Here is a 13119-nt window from a genome sequence, read left to right on the forward strand (position 1 = left end):
ACAAAAGGGTTCTGCACACTAAGCCCCTGAATTTGCAGGAATTAGTGGCCCTCGGAGGACTCCCGTCCTCCCCAGCTGCGGGATTTGCTATTGTGGACTGTTTTCCTGTAGGGCTGTGCCTCCTGGCTGCTCGCCCAAACAAGGATCTTGTTGGAGAGTCCTAAAACAAAGCCCCGGCAGCGCCAGGGACTGGGGAGCAGCCACCAAGACCTTGCTGGCTCCAGCTTCTCCTCTGGCCCTGGGCCACGCTACCCCAAGTTGCAGGTCATTTCCCGCACCCCCTGAATCTCAGGGTGCTTGGGCACAGGGTGGGTCATTTGATACCTTGGTCCCTGGGGGACAGGGTTGTGTTTTCCTTTTCTGGCTGGGGGAAAGAGGGATGGGGGAAGCTACTGAACGCTTCCGACAGAGAGAAACATTTTGGCATTAACTTAAGACCTTGAAGGAATCCCAAGAACGGTGTAGCGTTGCTTTGAAAAATATATATACGTGTGTGCATGGTGTGGATTATTTTCATTTGTTTTCTGGTTGCAAAGGGGCAGGGGGCAGGGCCTGGGGGTGCAGGGGTGCATGGGGCCGGGGCCGGGGGTGCATGGGGCTGGGGCCGGGGTGCAGGGGAGCATGGGGCTGGGTGCAGGGGAGCATGGGGCTGGGCCCGGGGGTGCATGGGGCTGGGTGCAGGGGAGCATGGGGCTGGGCCCGGGGGTGCAGAGGGCAGGGCCCGGGGGTGCATGGGGCTGGGTGCAGGGGAGCGTGGGGCTGGGCCCGGGGGTGCAGGGGGCTGGGTGCAGGGGAGCATGGGGCTGGGCCCGGGGGTGCAGGGGGCAGGGCCCGGGGGTGCAGGGGGCAGGGCGCCGGCAGGCAGGGGCAGGTCCCGGCGGTGCGGACTACAGGTCCCGGCAGCCCCGCTGCAGGCAGCGGTTCCGCCGCTGGCTCCACCTGACCCTCACATGACCGCGCCGGGCGGCGGCGGCGGCGGGGCCGGGGCCGGGGCCGGGGCCGGGATGGGGCAGCGCGATCGCATGTTCAAGGTGCTGGTGGTGGGGGACGCCACGGTGGGGAAGACGTCGCTGGTGCAGCGCTACGCCAACGACAGCTTCAACCGGCACTACAAGTCCACGGTGGGAGGTGAGCGGGGCTCCGCGGCGGCGGGGCCGGTGCAGGCGCCTGGCCCGGCGTCCCGAAGAGGCCGGCGGGCTCCGCGGCGCGGTTTGGCCTCTCGGGAGGGCCGGCACCGACGGCTGCCTCGCTAACGGGGCTGTCGTCCGGTTTGCGAACCAAGCACTGAGCGTGGCAGTCTGGCTTGCAGCTTGTCTTCCCTTCTAACGCGCGGGGGGGTCCTCGTTCGGCTTAAGACGCCTGTGTGGCTCTTGCTCTTATTGCTATTAAGCTGCCCTTGCTCGTCGGCTGTGATGGGAAACTGGCTCCTCTCCTTCCCTGCGGCCGTGGAAGCAAGAATTCCTAAAAGGAACGACCGCCCCTCGGGGGTTACTGCGTTTTGCAGCTCCCGTAGCGGCTCTCGGAGGCAGCTCCCGGTGTGCTCGCGGCCGGTGTTCAGCGAGCCCCCGGTGACAAACCGGTGGCTTCTGTCACTCTTCACAGCGAGCTCGGGGTGCCCCATCCCTCCTCCCCTGGGAACAACCAGCCCCGGGAGTTTTAACCTGGAGAGCGTGAGATTACAGCCTCGGCTCTTTCTAGCAAAAACAAGAACGGCGTTGTTTTGGCATTTATTTAACAGCATGAAACCTCCGCTAAGGTATCGGCAGTGCTCTGGAAAGGTGATGGGGGAAACAACAGCTTTGTAACAACAGCTTTGGGACCAAGATTAAGCGGGATCAGTTGCTCTTTGTTTAACATCAGTGTAAATGAATAATCTACAAGGAGCGGGAGGTGCCAAGGCTTTACCCAGTAAATCTCCTGAGGACCCAAAATAGTGGGGGCAGAGCACGGCTGCTTAAATCTTCTTATTCACGAACCAAGAGGGGATGAATGTTGAAAACGCCGGAGGGCCACATCCCACTGGGGCGGAGTGCTTGGGCTGTGCCCGCGCTGTCACTCCCAGCAGTAAGAGCTGCAGACGTTTTTCTTTTTCTTTTTTTTACTTTTTTTTTTTTTCTAATTAGTTTCTGGCTTCAACAAGTTCCAGGCCTGCTGAGCGTGGCTGGCAGCGTAGCTGGGCAGTTTTCCCCCTGCAGTGAACACCTGATGCAGGTGGTGGTAAGCGGTGGGTGTGAGGGAGGCACGGAGCTCCACGCACCAGCGGCTGAACGGTTTAGGCAGCACAGAACGAAGACAGGCAACAGCAGCAAATCCAGCATTTTACTGGCATTTAGAGTCGGGCGAGGGAAACTTTCCTTAAAGCTCTCCAGGCAATAAGGTTTCCAGTATCCTTTTGTTTGCCTGTGGTTTTTCAGGGTTACGTGCTGCAGGAATTCTTACTCCTGAGCATTTTAATTTCTGCTTCCTTAGCTCTTGCTTCGTGTCACTAGTGCTGGTATTAGAATTCCAGGGATCAGGAATGAGTGCCTGAGCTCCCTGCCGCAAACAGGTAGCTGTGCACGGGGTGGTTACAAACCCTGGTGGTCCAGGGTTCTGAAAAGCCCCGCGATTTGCGGGGGTGGAGTCCATCCAGCGCCGCGTTTGCTGGAAAAATGCCACCTTGCTGTCCTGCTTCCCGAAGAATTGCAGAGCAGCATCTCTGCTGCTTCCCTTGCTGTTCGCAAGGGCTTCGACAGCAGACCTGCCAGGCTGGGCTTTGCAAGACGGGAAGGAATGCCGCTCCATTTGTTGCGTTATTTAACTCTCTAATCTGAAGTTCAGGAAGGGACAAGGCTAGCGTAGCATCCCGGGGAGGGATGAGATGCTGATAACGTGCTTGACTTCTGCTTATCTGAAGGCATTTTGTGTGCGTGCGGTCATCCTCTCTGCAGAGTATGGAGCGGACAGTGTGTGGAGCCTTCTGGATTTAACACTTATTTTGCAGCTTTCTGCATTGGAGGAGAGGGCCCAGCACTTGCAGACCCTCCTGCTCTGTGTCTGGTCTGTGCTGGTGTGGGTGATGGTCCAGTACGAACCGCCGTGGCTGCGAAAGCGGTTGCTGGGTTGGCCTGAGCTGGGACATGGTGAGAGGCTGCGAAGAAACAAGCCCCGTGGTGCAGAATGCCCCTAATTAAGTTTCCTTTCTTTTGGGGGATTCTCTAGTGGATTTTGCCCTGAAGGTGGTCCAGTGGTCAGAATCGGAGACAGTACGACTTCAGCTCTGGGACATTGCAGGTATGTTCACACAAACCACGAAGCTGCTCAGGAGCAGAATTTAAAGCTCTCAGTGGCTTGGCCCTTCCCCCCCCCCCCCCCTCTTTTTCTTTCTTTCTTTCAGTAGGAGTTTGCTACAAAAATAAATCCTAAAAGCCTGTGGATCCAAGGGGCAGGACCGCTCTGGTTTGCAGTGCTGTCTCTAGTTTGCAGTAGTAATTTAAATATTTAATCAAAAGCCCATCTGCAAAGAACACAGCAGTGCAGATGATAAATCCTATCGAGCCTTTCTTTTCAATTTCAAAGCCAGAGCAGAGTGAATGGGGAAACATTTGGCTGATTTGTAGCTGGATGTGTAACTTCTCAGCTCCGAGTCTTCTGTTAAAACCCTGATTTCTGGCGTGATAGCCAGGAAGGCCTGATCCTTGTGTCTAAGCGTGGAGCAGCTCCACTGACCTGGCGCTGCTCTGGCTGCTGGGATCAGGAGTGGGGCTGGGAGGTTGTGATCTGGCTGCTCAGTGACCTGTGCGAGCAGAGCCAGCGGTTCCCTCGGGCGCAGTCATGGCAAGAGGAGACCGTTGGGTGCCCCTGAGGTGGTGGGGCTGGTTCGGAAGTGGGGCACGCTCCGGGGGACAGCGTTGTATGCGGTGCAGTGGAGTGAGGAGCACCCGCTCCCCAGACAGGTGCAGAGAAACGCGGTTCCCGAATCTCCCTAGCAGCAGAAGACCAAGGACAGGCCGGTGCAGTAGCGACTCTAAAATGGCACCTCTGGATCTAGAGGGGTGAGGAAAACAGGGTTGTGGTTTCCTCCGGTTTCGCTGCTCAGACGCGTGCGTCTGGAATCCTTAAAAAGAAAACAGGAAGGAGAAGTTTGCAGCAAGAGGATTGCAGCAAGAAACTGATTTCAATTTCAGCCCAGAAAAGGCATTTAAGGTTTGGAAATTTAAGGTTTGACCGGCCATGCTGGTCACAGTGCTCTTGTCGTGCCCCGAGCAGAAGGGGATGCACACACCGATAGTCCCTGCTGCATTGCCTTCCCCCTCAGAGGTGTGCAAAGAAGGTCAGATGGTTTGAGGTAACTCAAAGTGCTCAGTTCTCGATGGCTTCAGAGCAAAAAGCCTGTTGACCAGCTATGGGGCTGCATGGGAGCCCACAGTGAAATCTCTCCAGTGTCAGAAATGCTGGTTTTCACCGTGTCGTTGACCCATCTGACGCAATGTGAATGCTTTGTGGTGTGTCCCGTCTACGCAAGTACAATCAAACCACGCAGCAGCACAGCGGAATTACTCTCTGGATGCAGTTTCGGTGGTACAGGCAGGCCATAAGGTTTAAACAGTAATAACAGTGTATGTGAGTTTTAATGGTTTCTGTTTAGTATCGAATTTCTCCCTCCGGAGAGCCTGGTCTGTAATGCTGTGCCCGCAGCAAGGCAGCAGCACGAGTCCGCGCTGGTGGCACGGTCCTGCCGGAGCAGGGACGGCTGGTGGTGGCCAGGCACCCTGCTGCTGGCAGGATTCTGCTCGGGGGGAGGTGAACGTGTGGTCGGGGACACTAAATTTAAATTGTTACACTGGGAGTAATGCAAGTATTTCTGGGACATCTGAGTGTCTGGGTCAGGATTAAGAACTCCCCAGTTTGTTCCCGTTCTGTCGCTGCGTTGCTGAGGTACCCCAGGCAGGACGCATCCCAATGCCTGTATTTCCTCATTATTTAAGTGGAGATTGTTAGTGTCAGCTGAGAAAACGATGTACCATGATGAGCATCTTATTTGCGTGAACAAATCTAAAAATGGTAACTCGGGGGTGGGGTGGGGTGTTTTTTTTTCCTTTTGATCCTGAAGGGCAGGAACGCTTCACATCCATGACCCGGCTGTACTACAGGGAGGCGTCAGCCTGCATTATCATGTTTGATGTCACCAACATCAGCACATTCAGCAACAGCCAGAAGTGGAAGCAGGATTTGGACAGCAAGCTCATGCTGCCGGACGGGAACCCCGTGCCTTGCCTACTGCTGGCTAACAAAGTGAGCAGCTCTAGACGCGCTCTGTGTGTTTGTGTGTGTGCAAGGGAGTGCACAATGGAAGGAGACCCCTTTAGCACTAAGCCTGGCCCAGAGTTGTCCCATAGCCTGTGGTCTTTTTAATCCTTTCCTTGACTCTTCCTTGAATTTTCTTTCTCTAGCAAGGATTCTCCTCCTTAACTAGGACACTGGTAGGAGTTAATACACGGATGGCACTAAGGAGATGTTAACAACTCCTCTGTCCTAGGATGCAGTGCCTTGTGCTGTCGGAGCTCGAGCTCTGTAGCTCCTGGGCTATAAAGCTTTTTTTTTTTTTTTTTTCCTTTTTTGTGGTCTCTAACTTGCAGTAGCCTGGGAAGGTTGTGTGTGACGCTGCAGGTAAAGTTTCTGTTCAGAGCTGCCAGAGGGATGTCTAGTTTTCATTTGGATGCAATGTCAAGTTTCACTGTGTAGATTGGTTGCTGTCTTTTAATGATTTATTTTTCTTTCGTTTAAAAACTACCTTTATGTTCTTCACGTGCCAGCGTTGGCTCAGCAGCCCTTTCCAGATTCAGTTTGAGACTTGCCTGGTTTGAGAGAGCCTGAAACTGGAGATGGCTCAAAAACGTGATGGGTGGGCAGGAGAGCGGCTTTTCTTCTCCACTTCTTCACAAATAATGCTTTCCCCCGGTAGCTGTTTTAAGGTAGCAATTTTGCCTGCATTAGGGAAACCTGTGTGACTGTACGCACTGCAGTCACACTAATACAAGCTGTTATGGGACAGGTTTTCTGACTGCCTCTTTGTACGTCCCATTGGCATCAGCGTGGCTGCCTCGGTGGCACCACACCAGTAGCGTTTCCTTGCTGCTGAGAGGCCGGGCAAATTTTGGATGAGCGACAATGCTTTCTTGTCCTCTGCTGGATGAACCTCCATTCCGTACATGCTTGACTGAGGTGTGTTAGTATCTCAGATGAGATAAATATATTGCTGCTTGCAACATCCCATTAAGAACCTTGCCCTAAGAACTCTCTATCAGCTTGCGATCTGGGAGATGTGAAGGGCTGAGCCTACCTGCTGCCTGCCTGCCTGCACACAGGCAGCAAATGGCTGAGGGGGAGAATTCCCCTCCCAGCTTAAAAATTAAAAGGCTAAACTTAAAATGACTGATTCTTGTTTTACAGTGCGACCTTTCCCCATGGGCAGTGACAAGAGACGAAGTGGATCGGTTCAGCAAAGAAAATGGCTTTTCTGGTTGGGTGGAGACGTCTGTCAAGGAAAACAAGAATATTAATGAGTCCATGAGGTAGGCAGAATGACTGGCGATACATCCAAGAGTTAATTCCCTCTTTCAGACACGGACATCTTTGAGGTGAGGGGAGATGCTGTCAGTAAATAATAAAAGGCAGCAATAGTTCGCAAGTAAATCTCCCGAAAGGAAACTGAATTCTGAAAGGTCAGAAGTTTTTCTCTCCTTGGTTAAGCTCTGACATGCTTTTGGAAACAGAAATTCTTTGGACAACACCAGGGATGTTTTTTCATACGCTGGCCTCTACCAGGAGGGTGGGACTTCTTGTGCAAAGATACTAGAAATTCTTTTGTGATGCACCAGTCCTTTGATGGAGAATTTGGCCTTTTCTGAAAGGTGTTAGACTGGGTATTCGCACCTGATCTTGAGGTTGGGCAGTTGGTACCTCAGAGGCCTGTTGCTGTGTCCCAGTCCTAAACTGGACCCGAGGTGAGGTGGTTGCAGTAGGCGTTGTTAGTTATCCGGTCACTGCAGGGTCTTCGGATGCTGCCAGGTAATAGCAGTAATGCTGTTGTCAGTGCTGTGAGGTTCCTTAACCTGATTGTTTAGTCACTAAAATTCTGGAGTTTTGTGTCCTTCTAGAATGAATTGCTGTTTCTTTTTTGTACTGCTGAAAAACTGTGTGGCCCAATGCTGCTTGTTTAAAAAAAACCAAAACAAACTCACATACGTTTGTCTTCTAGAGTCCTGATTGAAAAGATGATGTCCTCATCCACTGGTGATGGAAGTTCCTCTGCTGCCGCGAGCGGGGATTATATTAACATAAAAGAGACGACCCCGCCAGGCTGGGCTTGCTGTTAGATGCATTGACTACACCATCTGCCTTGGGTCTAGCAGCAATGTCCTTTCATTATCATCATCATCATTTTTTCCTAAACTGTCTGTCACTGTTTTGGGGGGGTTTTTTTTTTACATGCTCGTGAACTGTCTTCTGTTTAGTGTGTATTTGTTCTCACTGGAGCATTGCTACAATGACTTGGAGTGAGGTGTGGAAAGAAGAGAGGACTGAGAAGATTCCTCTTTCTTCTAGCGTAGCAGCAACTGGGAGCTCTGCTGCCAGTAATGTAGCACGGTCCGTGTTCAAGCACGTGGCTTGGATTAATTTCCTTTTAAATTTTGAGCACTTCATCTTCTGACATGTGATGGCCTGTCTCAGGCAGGGCGAAGGATGTCGAAGGTATATTTTTAATATTGTTGCACCTTTTGTTCCCCACCGCCTGCACCCACCATACACAGAAGCACCAGTCCAAAGCGTTACAGTGACCTTCAGTTGGCGCACGCAGAGTTCAAGCGGTCTCTCTGTGCCTGTGGATTCCCAGTGTGGGATTACAGCGAACTCTTTACTTCGTGCTCTGGAATGACATACCTCTGCTTACGCGTCCTGGGGAGACCAACGCATCTCGTCATTGCCACTAACTGTCCTTAAGATGTGAAGCCAGATGTGGATCAGCACGGCGTCCCACGTAACCAGACCTGTAAAATTATCAGTGTGAATTTGAGAAATGGGGTAGCACAGCCCTTACTGTCGTGTATACCGACTGTGGTGCTTAACGGCAGAGACCTCAGTTTTTTGTCAAGAATTGCCCAGTTGCCTTCTGTCCGTTCCTTCTCGCTCACCCTCTAGCACAATCCTATGTATTCTGTTCTGCTGCCGCTTTATTAGGGCGCCGAGAGCTGAATGAGGAATAGGTTGTAAACTCCTTTGTATGACAGAACAACAGTCCTTTTCACTTTTAGAACACCCCGTATCCCACCATCTCAAATAGCTTTGCAATTGCTGATGAATTGCCCTCCCACAATTATTCTGTAGCAATGAGTGAATTCGGTAGCAGGGACGGTGCTGGAGAGGCAGCTCTCTGAAAGCCCACCTGCTGCTTTTAGTGGCGCGAGGGGGAAGCGAAGGAGAAGACTTTGCAGGACAAAAGGAAATGAGGAGAACCGCTCCCCGCTTGCCTTTTGATGCCTGCTTTCCCTAGCATATCCCCAGGTACTCATTGTTGAGAACAGTTGCCAACAACAACAAAAAATGGGTAAAAGCATACTAGATGGTTATCTCGGGAAGAGTCAATAGGAAACTCGGTCTGTAGGGCTGGAGTTACGTGGCGTTGTATGCATTTTATATAAGCACGCGACGTTATAGAATTGTCCTGCCCATGTTTTAGGTTAGGATTTGAACAAGTGGTCTTCAATAACGTTTTTCTCTTCTCAAGTAGTTTAATTTGAAAATGGGACTATAAATTGGTTTGTCCCGATTCCTGCTGAATTAGGACTGCTTTTCTTTGGCAAAGTATTCCTTCTGTCTGCCTTTTCTTACTTTATATAATCTATGGAGGGAGAAGGTGGTAAGAACAGGAACTGATTGCCTTCACCAAGCACAAAAAATTCTGAGTTTTCATTCTCTGGAGCTGAAAAGGATTGATAAGTAAACAGTAAGGGCTAAGAAATTTAGAGCTAGTGTTGTGTTCCACTGTTTTAATTAAAAGCTAAAGTGTCTGGCCTACGATTCTGTTGTGCAAATATTGCCAAATTTGGTTTTACAGGCGCTGAAATATACCCTTTTCTGCGCTGTTGGATTCACTGTAGAAACATGTGAAACATGTCGAACGGGTTAGCAACAAAATTGAACTGTCTTGTTGAATTTTACTTCCTAAACATTGTGTTTAAAAAAAAAAAAAAAAAAGTTTTTTTAATCCTATAAATATTTCTAGTTCTTTATGGAATGTGGGGAGAAGGGTCTAATTTTTTAAAGGATCTGTCACCAAACCATTAAGATTCATGTGTTATTTACTGATTTCTGTATATGCACCTGAAGGCGTTTCAGCAAAGAGGTCAAGTGCTAGAGCTGTCCTTACAGATGGAGAAACCGAGGCACGCAGTGGAAATCTCTGCCCAGGACCAACTAACTACTCAAGTCGGTAAGAGCTTGGCACTGAAAGGAAAATTTCTAATTCCTGTTTCGATGGCCCAGCTGCTAGGCCATGCATCTTGCAGGAAAGCATCTTTATACCTTTTGCATGTCAGTTTGATATGTACCAGTGCCTCTTTGGTGTCTGGACCTCTTAATCTGGATCTCTTTTTCGTAAGTGCCTCTCAGAAACAAGCAAAAAGGTTTTCTTCTATTAGACATCATTTCTGTTCTGCCCAGTGGTTTCCGGTACTGGTGTATGCCTTGGGTCTTTTTTTCCACACTGCTTACTGCTTGTTAACATCTTAATAGACACAGTAGGCAAGTGTCAAAAAACAAGCCTGCACAACAGAAACAGTCGTTGCTTGAGATCGGTATAAAAACCCAACCAGACAGGAAAACGATTTTACTGTGCAGATGTGTGTGTTTTTTCAGAGCGTGCTCTGTGGCACACAAGGTGCTTAAAAAAGCAAAACAAAATTAAAAAAAAAAAAACAAACCAACTTGATGTAGTCCTGTAAAACAAACTGATTCAAAAGCCCCCTCTAAATATGCTTTTTGCTGGGATAGGCAGCGTGTAAGGAACGGTTGCCTGTGAAGTTGATTGTGCCCAGCTTGTGCTAGCTGAAATAATTCTCGTTTTTAAAACGACGGAAAGGGAAAAGACATCTTGAGTGAAGCAGTTTCTAAGAAGTGTTTTAAACAAAGTTAAGTCTCGTTCGTGCAGACGGATAAAAACTTGAATCTTTCAAATATGAATCAGAAAAGCCTCATCTTCATTCTGATGAACTGTGCTTCACTGGTGTCCGTGTCGGGAATGACCCGTTTTGAAAATGAAGGCACTTGATTTTCCCTTCTCCAGCACCTGCTTCGAGTTTCTGCTCTTTGTGTGACTCTGGGCCACTTGTACCTATTTCACTCTTCCACGTGTTGTTTCTCATTCCTATAACTTTAATTTGTGGTCATGGGACTCAAAACCACATGAAGTTTAACGGTGTATTTTGTATGTTGATGACAGCACACTATGGGTCCACATAGCTGGAAATTTTTACTACAATAGAACTTGAAATCATGAGGGCAGACTATAGTTCAGAAATAAGTCAACAATATCAAAACTTAGCCTTTTTTTTTTTTTTAAACCGCTTGCAGTTACGCAGAAGTATTTTAGAGACAGGGTTCTGATTGCTGTAAAGTTGCAGTATTATGTTTGTATAAAGAGAAGAAACTGCTGGGAGGTTTTCTCCTCTCTCTGAAATCCATACCGATTTCTCCGTATCAATCAGTAACGCAGTATTGCAAAAGTTTGAAATAAAAGTTTGACATTGCTTGTGTGGTAGTTGTCGTCGTCGTTGTTTTCCTGTCTCAACAGTCCTAACAAACGGGTTCACAAGTTCAAACTAGAAATAGTCTTGCTGTCAATAATAGGGTATGTATAAAGCATACAGCGTGAACTGCCCTGTGTTGCCAGCAAAACAAATTAGATTCTTTTCACTGAAACCATCTTGCTGTCTCAATTGTTGTAGTCTTATTGACCTACAAGCGGGACGTAAGCATGCAAAACTTTCGCATCTGTGAGTCAGTCATAGTGGCTTTTAATCCAATATATCCAGCTAAGAGGAGAAAGAAAAGAATTCCTTGATGTGGTTGTTTGTTAATACGCCTTCCTCCTTATGGCTCATTAATTCACACAGTGTATTTTGGGGCTGGCTATGCAGGCAGGCAGTTGCTCTGAATGCCCCTCTTTCTTTCCTGATCAGCTTGATTTTCATGAGTATTGACTTGCACGAAGGACAGGGCACATCTGAATTGATCAGAAAAATGGCAGTAATTCCAAAGGAGACAAATTAAACTCAAGCAAGGCATTAAATGGACTCAAATTACTCCTATAATTAGGTAAAAAGCTGACCATATTTGTACTGTCCAACCAGTCTTCTCAGATAAAACAACATCTAAAAAAATGTTTTTAAGTACTGTTTTTAATGAAACAGAGGAACGAGTCTCCCTAAAGATTCAAGTGCAGAGCAAAAGTGACTTGCTATTGCAGAAGCTGCCATTTTAATGGACTGTGGTATATGTTTTAGTTTTCCATGGCAAAAGCAGCTCCTTTTCTAAACAAAATGAGTAATTTTGGGTTCCTAGGGAATTTAATGAACCAAACACCTTCCCCGGACTTTCTTGCATCTTACAGAAGTTGTGCATGTTCTTTGTATCTGCTGACTAGTAGAGGGAAAAGCGGTGGTAACGAAATCAGTACTAATAATGAAATCTACGCCTGCTGAAAACTCATTTTCTGCATTTCTTTGTAAGGGAAGTATTTCACACCGAATCTACGTCTGATCAGCGTAACGAAAGAAAGTGATGTGCCGTAAAAATATGACGGCATGTAGGTTTATCGTGAACCCCACGGCACAAGATAATCTCATCTGCTACGGGGGCTCACTTCGGAGCAGAGAGGTGCCGTTCGAGTCAGGGCTCTGGCCCATCAATGCGCTGTGCAGTAAATGCAAGGGAATCTGACGGTGCCCGTGTGCCAGGGACGGGGTGTAAGCGGCTCCGGCCGCCTCCGTTGCCGGCCGGTCTGTGACAGGCACCGTCCTGGCCGCTCCGGCTGCTTTCACCCCTTTTGTGTATTCCTCCCCGGCAGAGCCCTCTGAAGTCTGGCCCTGAATGGCGGCACGCTTACATGACAAAGGGGCTGCGACAAGAGGAAGGGCGCTGGGATCGCCCCTCTCGGGCCCTAACCTCCCTTCCTAAGCCCTGATAAGCCTGGCGCACCCCGAGGGCATAGCAGGCCCACAAGAGGCCCGCGGCCGAACCCCCCTGCGCAGACCCCGGCCCCACGGGGCGACCGCGGCCGGGGCGGGGGGACGCGACACCCTGCGCCGGGGCGCTCCGAGGGGAGCCGGCGGGCCGCAGGGCCCTGTAGGCCCTACCCGTGGGGCCGCGTGGGCCGGGCCCTGAGGCCGCGGGGCTCCGCGGGCCCCCGCGGGGCGCGCAGCGGGGGCCGCACGGGCCGGGCAGCCGCGGGAGGGCACCGCCGGGGGAGCGGCGCTGCCGGGCGGGCCCGGGGGCGGCGCTGCGGGGCCCTCGACGGCCCCGGGGCCGCTGCGAGGCGGCGCGCCGCTTCCCCGCGTTTTCCCTCCAAAACCACGCCAGGCCCCGCGCGGCGAATCTGCGGGTCGGGCCCCGCGGCCCCGCCGGCCCCTCTGCGCCGCGGGGAAAACCCGGGCCGGGTACCGGCGGTGGCGGCGTGGGGCCGGTGGGGCGGGACGGAGCGGCCCGGCGCGGGGCGGCGGCGTGGGAGCGCCGGGAGCCGGTGGCGAATCTGCCGGCAGCGCCGCGGCCCGCTCTATCGCTCACAGCAGCTTGAGCGTGTGGGGCGTCCTCGCCCCCCTCCCCTCCCCGCGGGGAGAATGGGCAGGGTCTGCCCGCCGTGATGGTTCGAACTAGCCAATGGGACGCGGCGAGCCGCCCGCCGCGGCCAATGAGCGGGGGAGGAGGTGGTGCCAGCGGGGTAGGCTGCACCGCCCCCCGCTCGCATCCTCTCGGCGGTGCGAACGCGACCATTTTGCGGGGGGGATCGGCGAGCGGCGGCGACCGCGGCGGCGGCGGAGCGGTGACCGGGGGTGGGGGGGGGCCGCGCGGCCCACGCAGAGG

General features: G+C 51.4%; 1 protein-coding gene across 1 annotated transcript; it reads left to right on the forward strand.

Annotated features, from left to right (window-relative positions):
* Window positions 1–995: 995 nt before the first annotated feature.
* On the forward strand, window positions 996–10787 carry RAB29 (RAB29, member RAS oncogene family). Its single transcript, XM_076357844.1, has 5 exons — window positions 996–1128; window positions 3202–3273; window positions 5093–5274; window positions 6433–6554; window positions 7241–10787. Exons 1-5 carry the CDS (start codon window positions 1005–1007, stop codon window positions 7356–7358), a joined length of 618 nt encoding a protein of 205 aa, XP_076213959.1. The 5' UTR covers window positions 996–1004; the 3' UTR covers window positions 7359–10787.
* Window positions 10788–13119: the final 2332 nt, after the last annotated feature.

The sequence above is a fragment of the Aptenodytes patagonicus genome, chromosome 22, assembly GCF_965638725.1.
Source record: "Aptenodytes patagonicus chromosome 22, bAptPat1.pri.cur, whole genome shotgun sequence".
Taxonomy (NCBI): Eukaryota; Metazoa; Chordata; class Aves; order Sphenisciformes; family Spheniscidae; genus Aptenodytes; species Aptenodytes patagonicus.